Genomic DNA, 24,876 nt, shown 5'->3' with positions numbered 1-24,876 from the left:
AAATTAGGAAGTAAACCGGAATGACCCGACCCGAATAACAACCCAAATTGGGATATAGGCTGGTGACCCAGTAACACAATATAGGCCCATTGGGTATTTAAATGCAATCATCACGTGTTTAATCACGTGCATCTATGGATATAGTGTGTGAGCTCTATGGATATGGTGGTTCTGTGGAGAAATAATGTCGGTGCCGGTGTATCAGCAACCATTTCCCAAAGCTTCCTTACCAGATCGAATTTTCCCGCCATTTACAATTCCCAAAACCCTAATTTCGCGATGCAATGTCCGTCGGGGGAACTCTTTCGTCGTCCGTAGTAGCTCCTCCTCCTCTGATCGGCGGAAGACGCTTCCTCAATCCGCAATCCAGAGAATCGCTGAGAAGCTTCGTAGCCTTGGATTCGTTGAAGAGAGTCATGATTCGTCGCCGGCGGCTACTGGAGAAGAATATGGTAAAAATAATTCACCAGGAGAGATATTCGTTCCGTTGCCTAAGCAGCTTCCGATTCACCGGGTCGGGCACACGATTGACACGAGCTGGAGCACGCCTAGCTACCCGGTTCCGAAGCCCGGGTCGGGTACTGCTATTTCCAGGTATCATGAGTTGAAGAGAGTGTGGAAGAAGGAAACGGAGATTGAAAGGAAGAAGGAGGTGAAGGTTCCGTCGTTGGCGGAACTGACATTACCGGCGGCGGAGCTGAGGCGGTTGAGGTCGGAGGGGATTAGGTTGACGAAGAAGCTGAAGATCGGAAAGGCTGGGATTACGGAAGGGATCGTGAATGGGATTCATGAGAGATGGAGGACGACGGAGGTTGTTAAGATCTTCTGCGAAGATATTTCCAGAATGAACATGAAACGTACTCATGACGTCTTGGAGGTTCGTCTCTAGTTTTGATTATTGAGTTTGGATGGTAACAATTTATGTTCATATCTCTCGTGGTTGATTTCACAGACGAAAACTGGAGGCTTGGTCATTTGGAGGTCTGGAAGCAAGATTTTGTTGTATAGAGGAGTAAATTATCAGTATCCTTATTTTGTGTCTGATCGGGATTTGGCACATGATTCTTCAGTGGAAACTGCTTCAGGAGCATTATCTATGGATCAGGGAGTGGTTGATAGTAGAGAGAAACTGAGTATTGCAGAATCTTCTTCATTGAGTGTTGTTAGTAAAACGGTTAAGCCTCTGTTAATACAAGGCGTTGGTTCTCCGGATAAGGTTCGGTTTCAATTACCCGGGGAAGTTCAGCTAGTAGAAGAAGCAGACCAATTGCTAGAAGGATTAGGTCCAAGGTACACTGACTGGTGGGCATATGATCCACTTCCAGTAGATGGTGATCTTCTGCCAGGCGTAGTACCTGACTACAGGAGACCATTTCGCCTTCTTCCATATGGCGTGAGTCCAAAACTAACTGATGATGAAATGACCACTATACGGAGACTTGGTAGACCACTCCCTTGCCATTTTGCTTTAGGTGAGCTTGTTTTTCATCTGATTTTAGCTTACTATTAGACACGGGAGATTGTTAACTTATTGTGGCTTACCCCATCTGAGACTTCCAGGTAGAAATAGAAATTTGCAGGGACTAGCTGTTGCAATTGTCAAGCTTTGGGAGAAATGTGAGCTTGCCAAGATAGCAGTGAAGAGAGGAGTGCAGAACACTAATAGCGAGCTGATGGCCGAAGAGTTAAAGGTTGCTGGTTTACTTTAAATGATCAAACTGTTTGTGGCTCTGTTTGCAAACAATAGGAAATTATGCCCTTTGGCGCCCCATATAACTGAAGATATCTACTGATGAGTCAAAAATATATATTCTGTCGCAGTGGTTGACTGGAGGGACTTTGATATCTCGGGATAAAGATTTCATTGTCTTGTACAGAGGAAAGGATTTCCTCCCATTTGCAGTTTCTTCTGCAATAGAAGAGAGGAGAAGGCAAACCATGATCATGGAGAAATCAAGTACGCATAAGATGACTGAAAATGAAGAGGAAATAAAGCCTCAGGCTGCTACTGACGACACTGAGCTAGATGCTGAATATAAGAAGGATCATCTACAAACCCATCAAATGAAACCAAGACAGCCGAAATCTCCTGAGGAAATCCTTGAAAAAACTAGTATCAAGTTGTCCATGGTATATACCCTAATAGACGTTTTATACTAGAAAACATTGGTGGTTTGTGGGTCCTTTTTAGTTGTTAATGGTTAGTTTGCTCTTTAGGCGTTAGAAAAGAAAGCAAAGGCAGAAAAAATTCTGGCGGAGCTGGAGAGTAGAGAGAGTCCTCAACAGTCTGATATCGACAAGGAGGGTATTACTGATGATGAAAAGTACATGCTACGGAAAATAGGCTTAAAAATGAAGCCTTTCCTTTTACTAGGTAATTCATTTTTTCCCCTCCTTTTCCACTTAAAAGCAGTCTGTTCCCGTCTTTCATGTATATATCTGTGGTAAATGAGTAACTTTCGTGGACTTCTTTCTTTGACGTGTTATGTGTAAACTTCCCCTTTCTGACATCTCTTGTTGTGTTCTCAAGGTAGACGAGGCGTCTTTGATGGAACAATAGAGAACATGCATCTTCATTGGAAGTATAGGGAACTTGTGAAGATTATTTGTAATGAACATAGCATTGAAGCTGCTTACGAAGTAGCAGAAATCTTGGAAGCAGAAAGTGGTGGCATACTAGTTGCTGTGGAGATTGTGAGTAAGGGCTATGCAATTATTGTGTATCGTGGAAAGAATTATGAGCGGCCTCCATGTCTACGACCTCAAACACTTCTCAGTAAGAGAGAGGCGCTGAAGCGATCTGTGGAGGCACAACGTCGAAAGGTAAGAAAAATCATAAGAAATCCATGACATGACGATCTTATCTGGAAACTTCAAGTCGATTTTTGTGAATTTCTCGCGTGATTTTTTAATTATGCTTCTCCTCAACTATTACAGTCATTGAAGCTGCATGTGCTGAAACTTTCGAACAACATTGATGAATTGAACCGTCAGTTGGTAAGTCATACGTGTCGCTCAGCTTGATTTGCTTAAACAATCCATAAAAGATGGTCGTAACATTTGAATGCTGGTTGAGGGTAGGTCGAGGACAGTGTAACCAATGAAACATGGTCAGATGGGGAATCAAGTACCAGAGTGGTAAATTATTTACAGTTTCAATATACTCATACCAGTTCTTGATGCTACACATATGCTTCTTTGATCTTTTCAATTCTCCATATTTTTTTATGTAGGTCCAAGAAGAAACAGAAAATCAGCTTATTGAACCTGAGAAGTCAAGAGAAGAAATTGAACTCGGCTATTCTTCTGACTTGTCAGTTTCTTCCTCTGGTGAAGAAAACTGGGAGGTAAGACTCTAAGCGCCTACTCGAAGTTTCTTGCAAATGGCTACTATGAATATATATATATATATTTATATGTCTGGTAACTAGGCATCTAGCAAAAAGCTAGCTTCAAGTACACTACTTGAATATTAATAAATTCTCTGGATTACTAAAATGTGAGCCTGAACTCCTGTGTTGGTGAATATATTCTAAGGATGACAGCGAAGGTGAAGTAGACACATTTACTACGAGCAGTCATGAGCATCAAGAAGACGAATCTGGATCTGGCTTGTCTCAGAGACATGAGGGCAACTCTCTCGATTCAACTGCAAATATATCTGTGCTTGCGGAGAGCGGTTCTGCCAAGGCGTCTTCTTTTCATGATCGATCCGTTGTAATGTCTAAAACTCGTCTCTTTCCTCTTTCTCTCTCTATGTGATATCTAATTATTTACCTTTTTTTTTGGTGCTGATTTTAGCCGGGAAAAAGCTACCTGAATGCTGAGAGAAAGGTACCTAAACAAGAACTGGGATCAAGTGGAGGTGGCTCACGAATCTCAGCTCAGAGAGAGAGGAAAAACGAAAATGATGGGTTGGTCACAGATCTCTCCAATAGAGAAAGGCTCATTCTGAGAAAACAAGCCCTTAAGATGAAGAAGCGCCCACCCTTTGCAGTAGGTGAGTTATAATATCTTCTATACTCTTTGCTGCTAAGAAACCACCTGATTTATATCTCAATTCTTATACTTCCCCCCCCCCCCCCCCCCCCCCCCATGAAGTTCATTAAATAAACACCCTCCGTGTCTTTTGCATCATCATCAATGGCTGTAAGTTGTAGGAAGTAGACATGGAACCATAATAGTTACAATTGTTGAGAATGACTATTATTCTTCCTTCCAATTTGTAGGAAGAAGCAACGTCGTAACCGGTTTAGCGAGAACACTGAAGATGCATTTTCAGAAAAACCATCTAGCAATCGTAAACGTCAAAGGGAGAGCCGAGGGAACATCAGTGCAAGAAGTCATCGCAAAGCTCAAGGTCAGTTCATAACCACACTATATAAACATAAAAGTAACCAGTAATTACTAATTAGTGATGCTTTCTGGGCTTCGTATGAAAAGTTAGTTTGGTGTTGAATTGTTGATTCTGCAGGAAGAAACAGGAGCACTTTTGGTGTCGCAGGAGCCAAGTAAAGTGATACTTTACAGAGGTTGGGGTGCAGAAGAAGAAATGAAAAGCTTCTACCCAAATAACAATGTCAAAAACTCCATAAATCTAACATCTTCAAAAAGCTTTGTTGATGATCCTCCTCCTGTGTCTCCTGCACTCATTGAAGCCATAAGACTTGAATGTGGATTGTAATAACGTTTTAAATTATTAGATGTAAAAATGATATACAGTAAATTCTTCTGTTAGCTTTGCCAAAAGAAAGAAAAAAAAAAACGAAACGTGAAGAGCGTTCGTTCAAGTTTGAACTGATGGGACAAGAAACTCCACGCGCCCCGGTTTCCAAAACTTTAGAAAATACCCAAATCTTGTGGACTATAACCCTCGATTTTTGGGCGGTGGTGATAACGCGCTAATAATGCGCGTGGTTAAGAGTCCATGTTTTTAGAACAGATTTATACTAGCTATAGATTTCTCTAAAAACTCGTAGTGAATGCTTCACAGTTTGAAACAAAAACTTCGTATGATTTTAAAAAAAAATGAAAAATTGTCAAGTGTGCTAACTGCTAACTAAAGGTTTCATTTGCTACATTTGTGTCATAAAACTTCCCATCAGATATCTCTCTCCTGACAACGCCTTTCACAGAGAAGAAAAAATAATGGAGAGTTTTGAAAATTGTGCGCTTCAGAGCGTTTTGAGAGAAGGGGAGGTTGAGAGTGGCTTGACTCGGATGCTTCTCGTGTAGAGGTTGGTAAGTGCAAAGAGTAATAGCACAAATACCACTTGTGCACTCACTATCCCAAAATGGCTTATACTATTCCCAATTTCCATCCAGCTTCCTGTGTTTTTCACCTGCAATTTACATATATTTTTTTGGATATCTGTTACTGTTCCTTCAAGAATGCACCAGAGAATGAATTGATGCTATAAATGTACAGTAAGAAAAGGTAAAAAGCAACTGCGTTGATGCTATGAATGTTTACTTACCAGGAAGAAGAAATGGATTGTCATTATGTCTGAAAACAAGATCACAAGGAAGTAACATCCCAGTCTTGGCACTCTCACTAATTTCGTTATTGCACTGAACGCACATCTGCAATTTACAGCAATTTGGAAAAGGTTTAAAGACTACATTTAATACTTATCATTACTTTGTTTGGTTCAGTGTTTATTTATTACTCACATGACAAGCATGAACGGTATGAAGAGCTTGAATATAAGAAGAGCTGCCATCAGAAAGGGCTGTACAGATGCAATCAACAGTTCACGTAAGATCTTATGGTGTGATTATAAGAAAGGAAATCAGATTTTTTCAAAGCTCGAGGTTGCAGATACACTTACGCTGAAGATTGTGATAAACCGGTATACAGATGATATCTCAAAACTTGCTATACTTGCAAAATTCCCAGTTCCGAAGAAAGCTACATTGAACAGAACCATCTACAGAACACAAGCCATATACTAAATCATATAACAGCTATTTTTTTAGATGTAACAGGTTCATAATCTCTCGCATCATAATTCAAAAAAAAAACGAGGAAACGGAGAAGAAGACTTACAAAAATCAAAGGAATCCGCACATCAGATAGCAACAAGTATCTCTCATCGCTTCCGATAGTAACATGTTCCTCTGTGTTTTTTTCTGACAGAGATGAATCTTTTACTTTGCTAGAATGATGAGAAGCATTCTCAAACAATATCCATGCCAAAAGTACAACGGCAAGTGCACTGTAAAAGACAGCTTCATATCTGCAATAAATGGTGGAAACATGAGAACACGCAATGATCCATATAACCAGCGAACTCTAAATTATATAACTAACACTTGTAAAGAGACAAACCCAATAGACAGAAGAAGGAATGGAGGCGCAAAACCAAGAAATATTGAACTTAATCGTGAAAGGATGCCATTTCCTGAAAACAACGGAAGAACCATTGAAGAACCTGCAAAGATAGAAGACGGTTAAAAAAGTGGTAGCTAAAAACAGAAAGAAACATATTATGCAAACAGAACAGAGGATTAAGGATATACCGGCAACAAACCAGTTGATGAACTGGTGTGACGAATGTAGTTCTTGATTCTGTGTTCGGTGCTTTGTCGACAGAAACACCATCACCGACGACACTCCAACCAAAAAAATCTATGTTCCATTTGCACCAAGAAAAGGTGAGCTATTAGACGAAGAACCAAAATTATAAGTTATAAAAGTAGAAATGGTTTGTACCTGTATGCAATATAGCATGGAGCACAATGGCGTCCTGCTTTCGTGAAAAGTGATGCTCTGCCAAAATTTGTTCCCTTCTGCATGTGTGTCCAGCCACTTTGCAGCAAGGCTTATTACTATAATGATAGCTCCACTTATAACTCTGCAACCGAGAGATGGTACCAACATGAAACAGTGAGCATTTCAAAAGTAAAATTGACGCTAGAGAGCAAAGATGCTTAACGCTGTGTTCCACAAAACTCATTTTCTTTATAGAATGTTCAACATAATTTATTTTCTTGAGATTCTATTGAACAATCATATACAATGGGAGTGAATCCTTTTTCTAGATGAGTAGCTCAAAAGTAACTAGAGCTGATAAATTTGGTTTCTCAAAGCATCAGAGTGTCATGTAAACCACAAAACATAGGAAAAATAATCAGAGGAAAGTTCAAGCACGAGCAAGTAAAAGAACTTACACTAAGTTATTATTGTCAGGAATTTCAGCTGGCATCAGAGTGAAGACAGACAGGGACCAACAAGAAATACAGACAAAAACTGGTATCCCAGATCTCCAAGGGATTGAAAAGTGCAACAAAATTGAAGCCACAACACCAACTATCAAGAAAAACCAAGTGTAAAGCTTTCTCTCAGTGAAGCTATGAACCTGCACGAGGTTGAAAGAAAAAAATGATCAGGGCAAAAGTCTCGATTTCTAATGTAACTATTCGATTATCCAATTACACATACCAATAATTCCACAATCACAACCGACACAGCTGCAGCAAAAAGAAGTTTGATGAAATAGTCAGCCCTCCTCTCCCTCAAATATCTCCACAATCCTCTTATTAATCGGTATTCACTAAAGATTTGTGTCCATAGAAAAACTGTCATTCCAATATATGCATGGTAAAGAGGGGGAGAATGCTCCACCAAATTTAACACCGAAAGAATTGCCATCAGCAGGCACCCTGATATATATACCTGCGTCAAAATGATCAAAATGTATGAGACAGAGAGAGATTTCACATGAAAAGTAAACTTGACAAAGTGAAGATTGAAGTGTTTACTTTTCCAGAGTCTTTTTTCTGCACAGATAATTGCTCTTTTCTGGACAAATCTCCTGATAGTGAGCTATAACATTGCAGGACATGCAGGGCAAGTACGATCATCCATCCAGTGTATCCAAGGGTAATTACAGTCATCAGCATTAGCCAGTCATACGTTTGGAAATAATGAAGGCCCTCTAGTGACAAGTTTCTGAGGTCCACAGCCAATTTCATTGCAGCTTCATAATTTTTGGCGGATATTAACTCATCAATCTGACTCAGCGATGAGGAATGGTGGACCAACGGCTTAAATGGCTTGAAGAATAAGGAATTTAAGCTTTTTATATCTGATTTTGTCAAGGAGACCATATCGAAGATAAAAAGAGCAGGAAATATACAATACTACAAGAAAAAATCCAAACACAAAATATGAATGTGAAAAAAGATTTTTTCGACCAACATAGACTACTGTACAATAGCATGAACAATGTCAAAGGCTTGCAAAATTGTTATCATCAGTGCAGAAAGTTAAGCTAACATTAGAGTGTGAGCAAAAGGATACATGATTTACGAAGAAGCTGATTAAGGATTTGTTTGGTATTGGCTAGCACAGCTTCAACTTCTTCTGCCTAAAAAACACATTAAACAATAAACACTATAAGTCTTGACCTCCCAGCCATCTTTCTGTTCCTCTTATTATTTTAAAACCAGTTTCCTATTGAGTTTCAACCTCTCACCCTTGAACACTCTATAGGGAACTGGGATCTTATGTACGAAATGTAGCATTAACAAATACCTAAACTCTTTCAGAAGACCACAAGCAGAGAGTTCACATGAAGTATAAGAACATACCTCATTCAACTTCATATAACCAAGTGGTAGGTTTCCAACGGAGTTCACTGGGCATGGCAAACCCAAGAGCGTTGACTACAGATATTAACAAAGAGTGACAACGAAGAACTTTAAAGAACAGATTCACATTTATGTTGTTTGACTGAGAGGATAAGAAATGAGGGCAAAGTCCAACCATAAGTGGTGCTATGTCAGCTTGGTTGACGTCTACTCTCTCAACACGACGAAGGCCCCAGTCATAAGGTGTGGGCATATCATGTGCATGCTTGTCAATAAATGTAGTAACAGTATCCGAGTGACTGCTTCCGGTTGCTGGTTTAGGATATTTAATCCCAGCTCCCCAAGCAACTAATGGAGTATCAGTGTTTGTAGGATGCCCATCGCCATGACTTCCTATAAGTAGCAACAAGTTTGTACATAGTATGATTACCATCATTAGCTCAAACGAAACAAAGAAAATTAGATGGAGGGCGCAGATGAAACCCTAACCAGGTGGCTAAGATGGCTAAGAGCATATTAAGGATCATTCCATATATGACACGAGTTTTGAGTGGCAAATGCAAGGCAGGAATATATATCTACTTGAGAAAACAACTGTAGCTGAATTGATATATAAACCCCAAAACATGTCATCTTAGCATCATAAACTATCCTATCTCAAAACAACCCAAACAAATGACAGAGCAACTATCTTACTCCATAGCAGTATACTCTACTCAAACCGGTTCCGAAATCGTTGGTAGCCGAACCACTCAATATGCCCTAAAGTGTTAATGAATGAGAAGATTTAAAACAAAAGGAATGACAACAATGAAAAGGCAGACCTTTGTCGCTCATCCCATGATCAGCAGTAAAGATATATGAAGTGCGATTGTCTCTGTAGTAATCCTCCAAGAGATGGTAAACCCTTTCAGCTATCTTATCAACAACTTTGACATTGTTGAGATAGATTGATGAGTAAGGCCGATGTGCATGACCGTTGGAATCACAACCAAGAAGGTGAAGAAATACAACAAGTTTGTCCTTGTGGAGAAGCTCTTTCAACTTTGGATCTTCGTGAGACCTATTGAGAAGACTCTCAAATTGATCGAAAGACCACTCATCCAAAAAGGAGGCATCTACACCAAAATACATCATCTCAGTTCATTCTAGAGATTAATTTCTTTTTTCCAAATACTTATACATAATTGATACGGCATAGGATGCTCAGTTTATTAAACAACGAAACTAACCAGTTGCAAAGTCTTCATACTCGTGCGGGTAAGAATTCCAAGTGCTGTGAGGTAAAGCACTGCAGAATATAGGAATAATATCGGGGCTCCCAAAAGCAAAGGTATGCCGGCTCTGGTTAAAAACAGAATCAAATTCAACAGGATTAGCTTTCCATCCTGCCAAACAAAAAACAAGGTGCGACACAATTACACATCAAAGCTGATAAGACTAAGTAGGTAACTACCAGCTTGTATATGTATAGAGAAGAAGAATAAAGAAAACCTTTAGTGACAGCACTAGGATCTTCATAGAAACCAGCAATAATGGCGACATGTCCAGGTCTAGATTCAGTAGGAGGACGAGCATGAGACACACCCCAACGCCCCTGATTCTTAATCACATTCCTCAAGAAAGGTGCTCTGTATTTGCCTTGCTCGTCCGGCTCAAAGAACTTGTCAGCACGTAAACCATCAGCTGATAAATCAGAAAAAAGTTCCGGAGCAGAACCAAAATTCAATCTACTAATTTCCAGAGTAAGTATGAAACCAATGAGGAGAAGTAAAAGCAGCTTACAGATGAGAAGAACAAGTCGCTTGGCCGGTGGCTCAGAGAATCTGGGAGGCACCGGATCCATCCCGTGGACTATGGGGGTCTTGAAGTAAATGTCGAAGATGCTTAGCATGTAAACGGCGTGAAGTGCAACACCGAGCACCACGAGCCATGTTTCTCGCCTCTTTAGCCATCTTCGTCTACTAGCGATAACGGCGGCTGTAGCTCGACTCTGATCCGAACCTCCTACTCCCAAGATCCCGTCGCTCCTCATCTCACAGCTCAGAACTTTTTCCCTCGGCGGATGTTTCTTAAATCTCCATCTTCAATTTTTCATTCTTCACTGACTCTTCTCGTCTCACTGACTCTTCTCGTCTGTGTTCGTTGGACGCGGTAACTAAAGCCCAAGCCTTTAAGCTATGATATTAAGCCCAATCCAATTGAGATTTATTGCTTTTTTAAGAGATAATAATAATAAGAAAATAAATAATCCAATGAGTTCCTCTGCTCTCAGCTTATTACAGATATGAATACAAACGAGGAGTACACAGAGAAAGAGAGAATAAATAGCAATAATCATATGAGATGAGTCTCTGGAACACCACAAGAGAGGTAGAGAGAGAGAAGCAGATACTCAAAAATTGACTCCCACTTTTTTCACCATCATACACAAACCATTTTTTTATACTCGGGTTATAAAAAGTCTCATCAGTTCTTCACAGTAGTGACATGTTTGAGAAGCATTTCCACAACATCTTTGGAAATCCTGGATGCTTCGTTCTTCAACTCCTCGATTTTGGTATCAGTCTCTTGCTCCAGCCTCTTCACATTCGCACCAGAGTCTCCACTAGTCTGTTTTCACATATCATAATACTTTTAGAGAAAAGCAAACTAGTTTTTGTAGATTGACTAAAGAAGACATTCTTTTTTTTTTAATTCTTTTACCTCCTCGAGTTTCCTCTGGAAGTCTTGCTCGGTTTTAGCTTTGTATTCGGCAATCTCTTTCTCAGCCTCTTCCTTGGCTTGCTTCAGTCTTGCCATTTTTGCTGCAACCAAGAAACACACACATGATGAATATCAATTTTCAAAAACATATATATAAAATCAAGCATTATGCTCCCCAATTCTAAAGGTACACTTAAACAAGCAGCCTGATCAAGCCAACACTTTTGGTACGTTGTAGAGTTTCAGATCATTTACCGGTTCTGGCAGCATTGACAATGTGTTGAGCTTCTAGCTCAGCAGCAAGCAACTGCTGGATACCACCTTGACCTCTGCTGGAATCCATCTTCTTTTATCCTACACACACAAAAAAAAAAATCAAAGGTCATCATCATACAACACAAAATCTGAACTTCCATTAGAGTCAAAAACATAACATTAAATTCGAAGAAACCTAAACATGATCTAACTGATCAATACGATCATATGAATTCTGAAACTGACTAAGTTACATACAGTCCTTGTTCCGGTAAATTTTCGTTGGATTCGAGCGAGCACAACAGGCTCGGATAGAGAAACATAATAATAATTAACTCAGTAAATTCAAAGCAGATCTGTTAAATCTAGCAAATCACAACTCGGAACCAAAACAAGACTCAGAATCAAACAGATCTAATAGCCCAAAAAGAGCAGTGAGGATTCGAATTTAGTTGATCTAAAAAAGAAAACGAACAAACCCAACTGCTCTAAGTAAGTATCAATCCTAACATTTTAAGTCCCCCTGTAGAATTCCCAAATCATCTCCAGAAACGTCTAAGACATTTTGACTTCCGATAGAAAGAAGTAGAGAGAAGAAGACGCGTATACCTTTCGCTCGTTGTTGTTTCCACGGAGGAGAGAGAGAGAGAGAGAGAGAGAGATCAAATCGGAGAGCAAATCTATTAACAACAACAAACACGTCTATCTCCTTCCTATACTACTTGTATGACTAACATCAGTAGTGGGCCCACGTTGTATAGCAATTAAAGCCCACGTTTATAGTGGGTCTTATCATCTCCTAGAAAAAGCCCAAATTCACGTCTAGACACGTGGAGTTATACAACGCCTCGTAATAATACCATTGCAAAAACATAAAATAAATATTAAAAAAAGCCCATACATCTTATATTATTATTACTATTAAATAGTATAATAATAAAAGAAGGGTATTATAATTGCTCTTCTTTCTCTCTCTCTCTGTAAGACAGAGTCTATAGCAGCAGGCAGCTCATTCTTTCTTCCTTCCTTCCTTTTGGGGCTAAACTAAATACAATTCACATCGGAAACAAATATTCCTGACAGACAAACGAACCCTAAAGCGAGAGCAATCCCCCACCCACGTTTTTATTTTAATTTGATGATCCTTTGATTTATCGATGGAGATGGAGAACCATCGCCCCGGCGGCGGAAGCTTCACCTATATGGGCCGCAAATTCAGCGATTTAAGTGTCAACGACTCCTCCTCCGCTTTCAGCGATTGTAACAGCGACAGATCCGGCGAATTTCCCACTGCTTCCTCCGAAAGCCGTCGTCTCCTTCTCTCTTGCTCCTCTGACAATTCCGATGATCTCATCTCTCATCTCGTTTCGCTTCTCGATTCCTCCTCCTCCGATAACGACCAGAGGAAACAGGCTGCTATGGAGATCAGGCTCTTATCCAAGAACAAACCTGAGAACCGGATCAAAATCGCCAAAGCCGGTGCCATCAAGCCTCTGATTTCTCTCATCTCCTCTTCCGATCTTCAGCTCCAGGAGTACGGTGTCACCGCGATCTTGAACCTCTCTCTCTGCGACGAGAACAAAGACCTCATCGCTTCTTCCGGTGCTATTAAGCCTCTCGTCAGGGCTTTGAAAATGGGAACCCCCACGGCTAAAGAGAACTCCGCCTGTGCTCTCCTCCGTCTATCTCAGGTCGAGGAGAACAAAGTCGCCATCGGAAGATCCGGAGCCATCCCTCTCCTTGTGAACCTTCTGGAAACGGGAGGATTCAGAGCGAAGAAGGACGCCTCCACGGCTCTCTACTCGCTCTGCTCGGCTAAAGAGAACAAAATCAGAGCCGTGCAATCTGGGATTATGAAGCCGTTGGTGGAATTGATGGCGGATTTCGGATCTAATATGGTGGATAAATCGGCGTTTGTGATGAGTTTGTTGATGTCGGTGCCGGAATCGAAGCCGGCGATTGTGGAGGAAGGAGGAGTTCCGGTGCTGGTGGAGATCGTTGAGGCGGGGACGCAGAGGCAGAAAGAGATGGCTGTGTCGATATTGCTACAGCTCTGTGAGGAGAGTGTTGTGTATCGAACCATGGTGGCTAGAGAAGGAGCGATACCTCCGCTAGTGGCTTTGTCTCAGGCAGGAACAAGTCGAGCTAAGCAAAAGGCTGAGGCGTTGATTGAGCTTCTAAGGCAACCAAGATCCATTAGTAATGGTGGTGGCAGATCTTCTTCCCAACTCTGAGATGTTTGATTGACCCTTTTTTTTTTTTCTTTAGACATTTTCTTCTTCTTCTTCTTCCCTTTTGTTTTTATCTTTTTACACTCTTTTTTTTTTCTTTTTTTTACTGTTAATGCGAAGATACAAACAATCAGAAAAGGGAAAGTAAAAAAAAATGTAAATAGTTTATATGTAGAAAATTAGTGGGCTTGTAATTTTACATATATCTTGAGTTTGGCTTCTTCTTTTGTGATCCAATTCGTTAAGTTCTGTTTGGTTTTTAACACTTCTCTCTATCTATGTCCAAGTACGATCCAGAATGAGTTTATTCTATATGTAGTTGGAACGTCTGTAAATAGTTTGTGCACGAAATAATGTAGAAAAATTAGTGCTTTGTACATTTTATCTAGAGTCTAGCCCTTTTACTTTTAGTCATCCATTTTGTTATTTTCGGCTTTGGCTCTAACAAAAAAAAGATAACATTCTTGTTTGGAAAAAAAGAAAAGAGAAACAATAAATATAAAACGTATTTCTTAGAAATTTAACTTGGCGAACAAGTGACTGATATTTCAACAAGCTGGGGGACAGAATAAAAGAGAGAAGAGAACATGTTCCACCATGTTCATGTTTATCCCAACACACAGCATGTTTAAAGACACGATCCCAGAAACATGAAAACAGGAATACTAAACTATTCATATATAGCACTCTCTTCTAGCGGCCTGGAATCACCATCGTTTGACCCTCTGGATGGATACGCAATGACAAAAGAAAACGAAAAAAATTCAAACCTGGTTAGATTGATGCGTATGGATTTCTTTCAAGATCCAGTTTAAATAAAAACAAAATTAGGATTGCTATTAGCTTTAAAGATCTCAAACTAACTCACCTGCCAGAGCAATCGCACAGTTAGCTTGATTATCAGCATCAGAATTGAATTCCTACAAAGCAGACAACTTACAATTAATGGTCATTTTCATATCATATTACCTTAACAACGAAACAAAAAATATATTCAATTGTTGTTCGCAATAAAACTCTTAAAACCAAACATGATTGAAGATCTACAAATCAGCAGCTAAACCAAAAAGGGTTTGGTGGCTTACCCTGTCAATGTGTTCGATATGGAATGTTGTAAACTTGCTCTTGAGCTCCTTTGCCTGTTTGCATAGCTCAGCCATCTTCGGATGTTTTGTTTTCCATGCATCTTGAACCTGGTCCATTGACGAATCCAAGTCATCAAGGTTCTATCATGAATGATCCAAACAATAGAGAAAAAAAACAAATGGGCTGAATTCTATCTGCACCTGCATACAGACAAGCATTGAGTCTCCTTTGACGCGCACATTTTTAAACCCTTTGTCGAGAGCAGACTTTAAACCAAGAATCAGAGCACGATACTCTGCAACGTTGTTTGTGGCAATGCCAACACCTTCCCGTAAATAGAAGAGGACACTTTTATCTGAAGCACGGAGAACAGCTCCTGCACCAGCTTTTCCTGGGTTTCCTTTAGAAGCACCATCAAACTCAATGGAACATGAATCCTGAGGGAAAACGATGGACTACAAATTAAGAAGATGCAAAAAAAGAAAACCAAGCATATGACTGAAATATATATATTTTGTTTGGTGTTATTACATTTTGAAGTATAGGTTGCCGAGTCAAGAGACTGGAAGGAACCCGATGAACCATGTCATTTTCTGTCTTAAGATGCTTTTGCGCAGGACTCGCGGAAAGTGAACCTGATTCATCACTTCCCTGAAAGAGTAGAGGCACAAGAACTTTCATCATTATCTTCAAAGAGACTGAGAAAGATACAGTTACTATTGAACTATGTCTATAGCTGACGAGATTTAGAGTTTTTACCATTGCCTGCAATCTCTTAGCCGGGGAAGGTTTGTTGGAAGTGCCTCCTTGGCAGGAAGATGGTTGCTGAAATGCAAAATCGAAACTTCAGAACAAAATTTAGAATCCCAATTTAGTAAGAACTCAACTGAAATAATCTCAGATTACACATTTAAACATGATAAATGTTCCTGGACAGTATGATATATCTGAACTAAGATCACTCTGTCTTTTTCAGTCTCTCATAAAAGAATGTTAACTCAGATCAACAAGATTGTGAATCAAACCTGAACAGGACAAGGAATGAGTTTCCCAAAAACATCATCTTTGACATAAGATGCATTGATAGAAAAGAGAGCGTTCTTCATTCCAGACGAAGATAACAAGTCCTCTGCTCCTTTTGGCAACCCATATCCTTTGTACACACTCATTGCAGGATCTGACACCTGAAACAAAACCAAATACAAAAAAATCAATGTAAGTCCTAATAATGCAGACGGAGATATCAAGTTCAACAGCAGTGAATAAGATAGAAGAAAGAGAGAAATTAATACAGATGATCCAGCTTGTTCTTGGCACTCGGTCAAGCTTCGATACACACCAATGATGTCTCCCTTACGAACGATGTAAAACGCATCTTTCGCATCCTCCATCGTGGAACCCATAAACCAATTTACACTACTATAATATCTCTAAATTCCAATCACAAACCCTAAAATCCCAAATCTGCAGGAATCAACAAAAACCCCGAGTTAGCGACATCACATTAAAAAAAAAAACCCTAAAACCAAGTCAAACGAACAAAGAACAAACCCAGAAAGCAATTCAACAGATACCCAGAATCCGAACAGCCAACGCGCTTCGAGCGAGAGAGATTTCACCGGAAGTTTTGGTTTTCGAATTTCAAAACTCAGCTCATGATCGTACGCATATGCTTGACCTTGAGACTGAGAGTGCTGCTTTGATGGAACGGAGCTAGAAAGGACAAATATGTAGATGGGCTTCGGCGGGAATTAAAGCCCAATATTTTATTAGGGTTCGAAGATTTGGTATACTTGTGTTGTGTCGTTCGGTGTCATACGAACAAAACTACTTGCCGTTTTTAGTGTTATTCTCTAATTTACCTTTTTCTTTAATTTGCTGTGTGGGTTTGATAATTATAATCTTCTCAAAAATAGGTCTGAACATAATCTTCTCAATGATAACAATTTGTTGTGTGGTTTATATATAAAAATAGGCCTATATGAAAATTAGATAAAATTAGTTTGAACAATTGAACTTAACTTGATTTCAATCTCAATTTTAATAATGAAACTTACAATGGCATGAAAAATTATATTACATCTACTACTTAATAACAAACACATTATTGATATATAAATATTGTTCTTTATATAGTACATGAATGATGATGTCAAATAACTTACAATATATAACACACAGCTCACAACCAACAAAATGCCAATAAACAAATAAAATTCATTCAAATTGCATAGATAACATATTAGAATGATCTAAGAAGGAATTCGGAGATATAGAGGGACTGGATTTTTGGTAACCGGTGGTGAATCCCATACTGAAAATGCACTTTCGGAGTTCATCCATTTATCGGTCATTTCAGGATAATGACGATCAAACACATCTTTGAGACTCTCTGTAGTATTCACCCATTTAAGTCCCTTCTTTGTATAGATTGTTTCATTGAAATCGCTAGTGAAAAATCTGTCCGCTTCTAATCGCCTGTTTAAATTAGTAGTGTTAGATTCAGCTTTTCTATTCTAGTGTATTATATTTTGGTTTGAAAAAAAAATATAACAACCAGATAACATATATATACCTTGTGGCCATGAGGAGGAAAATGTAAAAAGCAGTCTCACTGATAGCAAAACCTTTGATCTTCTTCTCTGCCATAAGTCCCACGAGAAGATCAAGCTCCTCCAAATCACCATTGTACACGTCATCCAGCACTTCAATAGCTTCCTCATCGTCGGTGAGATCTTCCCACTTGGTTATCGGTATCATAAACATTGCTCTCCTGAAATCGTTGTACCGTGGGACGTTTCTCTCCCTGTCCCTATAGACTAAAATAATCGACCACGAATCCACCAATCAAGTGAGAATTCAAGTCAGACAACAATGAATGGCTGAGAGATCAGAATGACTTACTCTCTAAAGCAGCTAAGTCAACGTGGTCCGGACGTTCTTGGCCGTTGGGGTCTTGGGGAACAATGTCTCTAAACCACATTGGATAATTCATCAGTTCGAGGGCACCACTTGCTTGGTGACCCATTGAGACCATTAGCTTAGTGAATCCAATCTGAGACATGGTTTCTTCTCCCTTGGGACCAATCAAATGTATCATAGAAATCCTAAACCCAAATAAATAAAACCATTTAAAAACTTTTTGGAAACTTCAAAATAGGAGAAATAGATGTGTATATATATAGAGTTATACTCTTTGGTCAACGGTAGAGATTTATTAGTTCCGGGTACATCGTCAATGTCACGCATCTGGAGTTGATCAGGTAAGAGAGAGTGCATTCGATAGACGCTAGTGAAATCTTCGGTTAGAGAGTAAGGGACTCCATGATTTTTAGTTTTTTTCGTACCCACGACACCTCCCAAGATCGAATTGCCTGCATGTCCGAAAGAATCTTTAAACTTCTTTCCTAGTATTCCATACCTAAGGAAAATCACAAAAATATATATTAAAAGTGTTAGATTGCACCATGCATGTGTACGTAACGTGATCAATTATGAATGATAAAAAAAATGTGTTATTGATTACCAGTTTGCTCGCATTCCAGCAAGTAAAGTGTCGGTTTTGAGAAGCTGCACTGTCCAGTCTATGGTGTGAATCTTGGCTATCACCGCTGAGGTCACTAGCCTCGCGTGCCGATACAAATCTTCGTCTTCCAAATCCTTATCCTCATCCTATATATTTTAAATAAAGTTTTCAAACTGGATTAGTATTTTTTTTCTTTTTAGGGTATATCATGCATGTACAACAGTAAAAATATTCAGATTTCGTAATTTACATTATTTAAAAAAAAAAAACAAATATTGAACCTTGAGGGCGTCGCATACGGCGTTGTGCTCTTTGATGAAGAGGGCTTGCAAAGCGGAGACGCCAACCCAACTGTTACGAATGTCGCCGGAGATGGCTATGCCGTCGTTGTCATGGAGAAGGAGACCCGTCTCCTCCGATATCTTTAGTTTCCCATCTTTGTAAGTTCTCACTCTATCCATTGTTTTCGAGTTGCTTCCATAGATGACGCTCGAATCCCTAATTTATTAATTATTCTCTAAATTATTTGCAGTCTTCATACATACATAATCAAACGTAATTTGTATGCATGGATGTGTGTTTACGTCGTCCAATATATATATCATCTATAGATATAATGCTAAATGTTAATTTAAAACGAGTCAAAATTTAGAACCGAACGAAACCTAATAAAATCAATTAAACTTTTCTAAACTTAAATGATCCTTCACACATTCTAGTGATCCTTAACACAGTTTAGTTATTTATATAATAAGGTTATAATAAAATAATTACCACCAAGGTGTACGGATATTTTGCGAACCAGTCTTGATTTCGAAGAAACCGGTAGGGACTTCCTTTGTCTTGAAGAACTTAAAGGAGCTCAACGGACACTTGTTCGCTACTTCTTTTGGAGCCACAAGCTCGATCTAAGTAAACCAATATTTAACCGGAGTAATTGAATCAATTTAATTGTTTCATTAAAAAACATATATATGACGTAAATAGATGAAATTGAAAAAATAAAAGACGAACTTGGTGAGTGTCTTCAAGATGATCAATCCAATCATGGATCATGAATTGAATCCAAGAAGCTGCAATCATATTGAATTGTTTTCCTGTGTCGATAAACTTTCTCCTTCCTAATAATTTCGTCGCCACCACCATGGGGTCTGGCCTCAGTAACTTCAAAAATATATCACAAAAAACACGCTTAATTTTTATTTTATTTTGAATATTTCAAAATTTGCTAAAATGATAAAACGTGTTTAAATATTGAAAACTTCTCAACAAATAATTGTTTGATATCAAATTAATAATATATTAGCATAACATAAAGTCATTAATTACCCAATTTTAATTGGTTTGCTTAGTTTCATTTTTTCATCCAAAGACGTGAAACAAAACATGTAAAGCATTTTATATTCTCATAATCAAAAATGATATTGATAAATTACCAAAGTCTAACTGATTCATTTTAGATTATATTCTTTGATTATCAAACTGATTAACTTAAAATCCAACACACATATGTACGTAATTACCTTTGTTTTCTGATCGACAGGAGGACAATTTCTTCCGAAAAAAGTATTTTGACTGCCGACGCTTTCATTAAACGGATCATTGAATTTTCCGTCAGCAGTCCGGTACGGAAAATTAGCAGGATCAAACCGTGTTCCAACCGGAGTTTGACCGACGTTGAGAAGATTGTATTCTTGGTGAAGATGTCTACGTGCTTCAAGATAGGCTAAACCCAAGAAAACCGGAAGGTTATGCCATGGAACCATCTTATCCACTGCATGGACGATCTGCACGGCCATGTAAACGTTAGATTTATAATAATAGAGCTAGTAACAGAAGTGCTGTGTGGCAAAAATAAAAAATAAAAAGAATATGCATTGATAACAACTTCAATTCATTCCATTCCAAAGAGAAAAAGTTTGGATGTGATTCTACGTGCAAAGATCAATTTACTTACAAGAAGTAGAAAACGATCGAGGAGGGACATTCTTGCGTAAATCTCATGGAAGTCTTTGTGGATGAATTTAAGTATAATGGAAGAGATTAGAGAAGTAATTACTTTCATCCTGTTGAGTTTTTTTGGGGTTATCGTAGAAAGAGTAGTCACAAAGATAAATGTTTGAATAGAGTTGTGAGGGTTGTAAGAAAACCTTGGTGTTAGTTGTCTATTTATAAGCATAAACCATGAAAAAAAAGAGAAGTTTGTTCAAATATGTACACTACTTAATCAAATTGAGTTTATTTTTTTCTTCCTAAATATATGTATTCTTAGTGTCAATTATTTTCTTGTTAGTATAATTTTGAAAATGTGTTAGTTGTCTATTTAGAAGCATAAACCACGAAGAAGAAAAAAAAAGAGACGGCTAGTATTCAAAATGTATACACTAACTAAAATCAAATTGAGTTATTTTATTCTTCCTAAATATATGTATTCTTAGTGTCAATTTTTTTCGTGTTATTATAATTTCGAAAGTGCGACTCATTAACCTTTTATCATTGTGATTTATCAGCCATCAGCCATCATGAAGCAAGGTACGTGTTTTTATTACCTTCAACCTAATTTTATACAGTAAAATAATATATTCTTGACAAGTGTGAGTCTATTATATTCGAAAATATGAATCATCATCCTATGAAAATCTTAACAATCACATGTAGGGGCCGGCCGGCCGGGTTCCAAAACGAAAGGGCGATGAAGTGAAGTCAAACTGGACCAAATGCCTGAATTTGTTTGATAAAGATATATTTCATATTAGATACTAGAATTTTACGAATAGAGACCTGATTATAATAATAAGACATGTAATATAGAAACAAATTAACATAATGTTGGCTCTTTTTGTTTGCAGAATGTGAATTGTGTATTCAAAGTAGACATGTCAGACTTTTCAAATAATGTCGTATTTTTTATTTGATCACAATTTTTTTTTTTTTAAACAATAAGGCAGAATAATATTTTTTTATTAAAATTCAAAAAAGGTTGGCCAGCGCGTGACATTCAGGTACCCACTATCCAATATTCCAATCTCATCGCGTAATCTCAGTACGGGAACTTGTCGTCCGGTTTGTTCGAAATTTTAATGAGTAGCTCAACAGATCGTACCGGAATTTGCGAATGGTTCTCATGAACCGGCTTTGGTTCCAATCACATGTAACCGGATATTTCAGCTGTTGATGCTATTAAACCACTAATGGAATGAATGGTGCATTGCACATTCAACTCAAGTTGTTACCAACTTTTTTTAATCGATACAGCAAAAAATACATTTAACTGCAATAAAATTGGTCCGGTAGATGGATATTTTAACCGAATACACCTATATTTTTTTTTTGCAAAATCTAATATACTAGTAAGTAGGAGAAGATGTTACTTGTGTGCAACAGGGCACTCATGCTAAAAAAAAACCAGACAAACTTTAGTGGGATAACCTACAACTGATCTAGAGACTATATAGCACAATGGTTTAACATAATTCTTCAAGTAAGAATTTTATGAATATCAAAACCAAGGAAGACAGAGACAACTTGTAAAATCCCACAAACATGAGCAAATCTGCATAGAGTTGCGAGCTCAATCTGATGAAGTATACCGGTCAGCAGTTTGTTTCAGATCATCAAGCTGCGTGAGAACATATTCAAGCTTCTGGAAGCAGATCTCATTAGCTATTCTAGCGTTGTAATCGCATTTCTCAAAGGGACGGTACTCGCAAGCGCTTTTGATCTCTTCCCTTAGTGTCACTTGAATATCCTGCAAATTTTCATGTTTGTATTATATATGGATTGGCGATAGATTATATGCTGCATATATGTAAAGTCCAAGATGAACATGTTCATGGATCAGACAATGAAGCTGAAATATTCAAACTTTCATTCAAGACAGAAAACCCAAAATCAAAACTCCAGCAAAAAAGAAAAGCCTTTTTACTTGTTCATGGAATGTAATACTCTCTAATCTAGATTTGTGTCAAATGAGAGCCCAAATGTTCTTTGAACAGTGAGGCTCTATCAAATATGAAAATATCAACATCCATCACTCATAAACCTTAAGCCTAAGACTGAAGGATCAATGTCAAATCCTAAGAAACAGGAAAGGAATACAAACATAGAGATTGTGAGACATGAAACCATATATGTTCACTAACCAAAGAAGAAACAGTACATTAACTGCAAAACGAAATGCAGTGGCCGTCTTGAAGACTAAACCCTAAACTTTGATCAGGCAATGTAATGAACCCTAATATAGACTTGTGTCAAATTGAATGATCAACACTCATAAAAAGGAAGGGAAATATGATGAAAGAGCAGAAAAAATACTAATCTAGACTTGTGTCAATGAGCCCAAACGTTCTTCTATAAGCTAGTTTTATCAAAACACTAGAATCCAATCACTCATAAATGGGAGTGAAGAAGAAGAGATTGGAGTAAGTAAGAAACCTTCATAGATTGCATAAACTCTCGGCAATGGCTGTTAACGAACTCTTTCTTGGGACCAGAAGGGCTCGCGAGCTCTTCCATCACTCCTCCAGCTAGTTCCAAAACCTTTACAACTCTCTGCGCGGAAGAAAAAACGCATACACATTCTCACATCACATAATCAATCAATCTCTCTAAGGAAAGAAATAAGTCAGAGATTGTTCCGAAATTTTCACATTCTCGACATTCTGGAGTCGCTGCAACGAAGTGTTCTGCGTCTGCGGATCCATCCACGATTTCTCTAGAGGACCGACGAAACTGAATTATACATCAATCAAAATTACGTCAAACTCAAATCCATTCATACACATACACTACAATAAATACTCAAATCGGAGCAGTGGAAGTACCTCAATGGAACACGACGGCGACGGCGATTCAAGAAAGTAAGGACGGAGGGGAACACGGAGAATTCAGAATCAACGGGAGAATACGGCGAATTTTGACGGCGAGATGAAGATCAGCAACGGAGAGTCTCTCGGCAACACACAGATCGGCGAGAGGAAAAATAAGAAGAGAAGAGGATTTTGTCAATTGAAACGGCACGAGTTCTATACTTGATGGGATCCTTGAAACAGCACGTTGTTTAGTAGTGAAAAGCCCATTCGACGACCATCATCACAAAATACATATGAACCGATAGAAAACCGATTGAAATAATAATAATAATAATAAACCGATTAAAATCCACTTACTGTTTCGTTAAGTCCTGGTTTATTCAAACCGATAAGAGTGTATTTTCTGGCATGAATCCGATCCAGTTTTCACCGGTTTACTTGCTGTTTAAGATTAATATATTAATTTAGCAAAATTATTGATTACTTTTTGAAGAATTCCATAAAACTATATATCATCTCTATTTCGGTTAATAACAAATATTCAATATTATTATAAAAAAAAAACAGAAAGAAGATAAGTCATTTTTTTGTCTAAAAGATAATTCATCTTTTCTATAATGCATATTGTGTGATGGAAAATTCATTTTTTCACTTTCCCGTTTTGGTATACATAAAATTAAATACAACATTAAGTTTGGAGCCTGTATATTATATTTTATCAACTAATCCTAAGATGATGAATGGAAAATTCTAGTTTTTTTTCCTAGACAAAAACTAATATTGTAGTTCACTTTTTCTTAATCCTATCACAGCTTATATTCTTTATTTACCACTTCTTAGCTAACAAATAAATTCCTTCAAAGTTGTTCTATTATAAAAAAAAAAAAATATATATATATATATATATATAGATTCTTTCAAAATTAATATTTTTAATTTTTTTAAAACAAACTTGGACAACCAGGACCATCGTTTCCATTCCCGTCGTCCCTCTACCAATATTTTTGTCGTCTTAGTGCTCATCTTATTTTAAAAGTGGTAGTTTCGAAATCTCTTGCTGAATAACATAAATTGCTCAAATAGGAAGCACCAAATGTACCAAAAAACCTCCAATGACATGGGATGTGAAGGCAACAACGATAGTCCATGCCGAATAAGCCGACCAAAGTTTGCGGCTCCTCCCTTGAGCTTGAAGGAGAGACAATGGACATAAAACAATAGAAACGCTCCACTAGCATACCAATCGGCATAGTCTGATTGAACCTGAATTTTCTCAGCGATATAATTTAGGACATGCTGCAATAACCAGCCTTTGACATGTTGAGACGACGACGGACCTGGCGGTTATGGTTTTAACGCAGGCTTTTGAGTAGTGCCAGAGAAAGCTACCCAAGCGAAGGATTGGGGTCCCATTTTTTTTTTTTTTGGTGTTTAAGGTTTTTTCGAAGTTTTATTTGAATAACTATGTAGAAAAAATGTTCAATTTTATAGAAAATAAATAAATTTTGTCTCAAATATCAGATATTAGTATAAATTTGGGTAAAAAATTACAACTTTTGGTGTGAATCTACTAAAAAGTTAGGTAAAAAAATTACAAGTTTTAGTGTGAATCTCTTCAACATTTGCAAAGTTATTAGCTTTAACAGTTAACAACCAAAGTAAGATT

General features: G+C 38.0%; 7 protein-coding genes across 11 annotated transcripts; 2 read left to right on the top strand and 5 right to left on the bottom strand.

The window, feature by feature from the left end:
• Nucleotides 1-45: 45 nt before the first annotated feature.
• Nucleotides 46-4,799, top strand: LOC104744218 (CRM-domain containing factor CFM2, chloroplastic). 2 transcript variants are annotated; one of them, XR_015581691.1, is made up of 13 exons: nucleotides 46-877; nucleotides 953-1,472; nucleotides 1,561-1,691; nucleotides 1,822-2,130; nucleotides 2,218-2,374; nucleotides 2,535-2,823; nucleotides 2,938-2,997; nucleotides 3,082-3,138; nucleotides 3,234-3,347; nucleotides 3,538-3,717; nucleotides 3,802-4,000; nucleotides 4,230-4,360; nucleotides 4,475-4,799. XR_015581691.1 is itself a non-coding variant. In XM_010465228.3 (13 exons), exons 1-13 carry the CDS (start codon nucleotides 185-187, stop codon nucleotides 4,682-4,684), a joined length of 3,054 nt encoding a protein of 1,017 aa, XP_010463530.1. In that variant the 5' UTR covers nucleotides 46-184; the 3' UTR covers nucleotides 4,685-4,799. The 2 variants fall into 2 exon arrangements, 1 of the variants encoding a protein (XP_010463530.1); XM_010465228.3 differs by having other exon boundaries at nucleotides 2,531-2,823.
• A 194-nt stretch (nucleotides 4,800-4,993) lies between these two features.
• LOC104744216 (uncharacterized) lies at nucleotides 4,994-10,772 on the bottom strand. Of its 3 annotated transcripts, none has more exons than XM_010465226.3 (18): nucleotides 10,381-10,772; nucleotides 10,090-10,281; nucleotides 9,828-9,983; nucleotides 9,420-9,713; nucleotides 8,771-8,988; nucleotides 8,596-8,670; nucleotides 8,306-8,372; nucleotides 7,765-8,090; nucleotides 7,445-7,678; nucleotides 7,174-7,361; nucleotides 6,716-6,857; nucleotides 6,523-6,631; nucleotides 6,332-6,434; nucleotides 6,050-6,239; nucleotides 5,832-5,930; nucleotides 5,674-5,732; nucleotides 5,478-5,583; nucleotides 4,994-5,342 (listed from the first exon to the last, which is right to left on the bottom strand). In XM_010465226.3, exons 1-18 carry the CDS (start codon nucleotides 10,628-10,630, stop codon nucleotides 5,175-5,177), a joined length of 2,976 nt encoding a protein of 991 aa, XP_010463528.1. In that variant the 5' UTR covers nucleotides 10,631-10,772; the 3' UTR covers nucleotides 4,994-5,174. The 3 variants fall into 3 exon arrangements, with proteins under 3 accessions (XP_010463528.1, XP_019092554.1, XP_087343639.1); XM_019237009.2 differs by having other exon boundaries at nucleotides 9,828-9,939; nucleotides 10,381-10,742; XM_087487513.1 differs by lacking the exons at nucleotides 8,596-8,670; nucleotides 8,771-8,988; nucleotides 9,420-9,713; ... (1 more) ...; nucleotides 10,090-10,281; nucleotides 10,381-10,772 and having other exon boundaries at nucleotides 7,765-8,080; nucleotides 8,306-8,371.
• A 9-nt stretch (nucleotides 10,773-10,781) lies between these two features.
• On the bottom strand, nucleotides 10,782-13,832 carry LOC104744217 (V-type proton ATPase subunit G1). The gene is made up of 4 exons (XM_010465227.2): nucleotides 12,166-13,832; nucleotides 11,557-11,655; nucleotides 11,302-11,402; nucleotides 10,782-11,208 (listed from the first exon to the last, which is right to left on the bottom strand). The coding sequence occupies exons 2-4, from the start codon at nucleotides 11,642-11,644 to the stop codon at nucleotides 11,065-11,067; spliced, it is 333 nt and encodes a 110-aa protein (XP_010463529.1). The 5' UTR covers nucleotides 11,645-11,655; nucleotides 12,166-13,832; the 3' UTR covers nucleotides 10,782-11,064.
• On the top strand, nucleotides 12,714-14,024 carry LOC104744214 (uncharacterized). Its single transcript, XM_010465225.2, has one exon. It carries the CDS (start codon nucleotides 12,714-12,716, stop codon nucleotides 13,788-13,790), a length of 1,077 nt encoding a protein of 358 aa, XP_010463527.1. The 3' UTR covers nucleotides 13,791-14,024.
• Nucleotides 14,025-14,280: 256 nt separating this feature from the next.
• On the bottom strand, nucleotides 14,281-16,613 carry LOC104744213 (uncharacterized). Of its 2 annotated transcripts, none has more exons than XM_010465224.3 (9): nucleotides 16,448-16,613; nucleotides 16,166-16,337; nucleotides 15,899-16,057; nucleotides 15,633-15,698; nucleotides 15,405-15,524; nucleotides 15,074-15,310; nucleotides 14,873-14,980; nucleotides 14,656-14,707; nucleotides 14,281-14,512 (listed from the first exon to the last, which is right to left on the bottom strand). In XM_010465224.3, exons 2-9 carry the CDS (start codon nucleotides 16,274-16,276, stop codon nucleotides 14,481-14,483), a joined length of 885 nt encoding a protein of 294 aa, XP_010463526.1. In that variant the 5' UTR covers nucleotides 16,277-16,337; nucleotides 16,448-16,613; the 3' UTR covers nucleotides 14,281-14,480. The 2 variants fall into 2 exon arrangements, with proteins under 2 accessions (XP_010463526.1, XP_010463525.1); XM_010465223.3 differs by having other exon boundaries at nucleotides 16,425-16,609.
• Nucleotides 16,614-16,962: 349 nt separating this feature from the next.
• LOC104744212 (alpha-dioxygenase 1) lies at nucleotides 16,963-20,535 on the bottom strand. The gene is made up of 10 exons (XM_010465222.2): nucleotides 20,357-20,535; nucleotides 19,923-20,186; nucleotides 19,414-19,563; nucleotides 19,174-19,307; nucleotides 18,681-18,897; nucleotides 18,400-18,545; nucleotides 18,067-18,294; nucleotides 17,778-17,980; nucleotides 17,449-17,692; nucleotides 16,963-17,351 (listed from the first exon to the last, which is right to left on the bottom strand). Exons 1-10 carry the CDS (start codon nucleotides 20,462-20,464, stop codon nucleotides 17,126-17,128), a joined length of 1,920 nt encoding a protein of 639 aa, XP_010463524.1. The 5' UTR covers nucleotides 20,465-20,535; the 3' UTR covers nucleotides 16,963-17,125.
• A 1,053-nt stretch (nucleotides 20,536-21,588) lies between these two features.
• On the bottom strand, nucleotides 21,589-23,475 carry LOC104744211 (mediator of RNA polymerase II transcription subunit 11). The gene is made up of 4 exons (XM_010465221.3): nucleotides 23,223-23,475; nucleotides 23,049-23,130; nucleotides 22,834-22,950; nucleotides 21,589-22,147 (listed from the first exon to the last, which is right to left on the bottom strand). The coding sequence occupies exons 2-4, from the start codon at nucleotides 23,100-23,102 to the stop codon at nucleotides 21,971-21,973; spliced, it is 348 nt and encodes a 115-aa protein (XP_010463523.2). The 5' UTR covers nucleotides 23,103-23,130; nucleotides 23,223-23,475; the 3' UTR covers nucleotides 21,589-21,970.
• Nucleotides 23,476-24,876: the final 1,401 nt, after the last annotated feature.

This window comes from Camelina sativa, chromosome 15 (genome assembly GCF_030686135.1).
Source record: "Camelina sativa cultivar CO46 ecotype springtype chromosome 15, ASM3068613v1".
NCBI classification, from domain to species: domain Eukaryota; kingdom Viridiplantae; phylum Streptophyta; class Magnoliopsida; order Brassicales; family Brassicaceae; genus Camelina; species Camelina sativa.
Note: the sequence above shows the minus strand (reverse complement) of the source record. Positions and strands in the feature narration are given on the sequence as shown.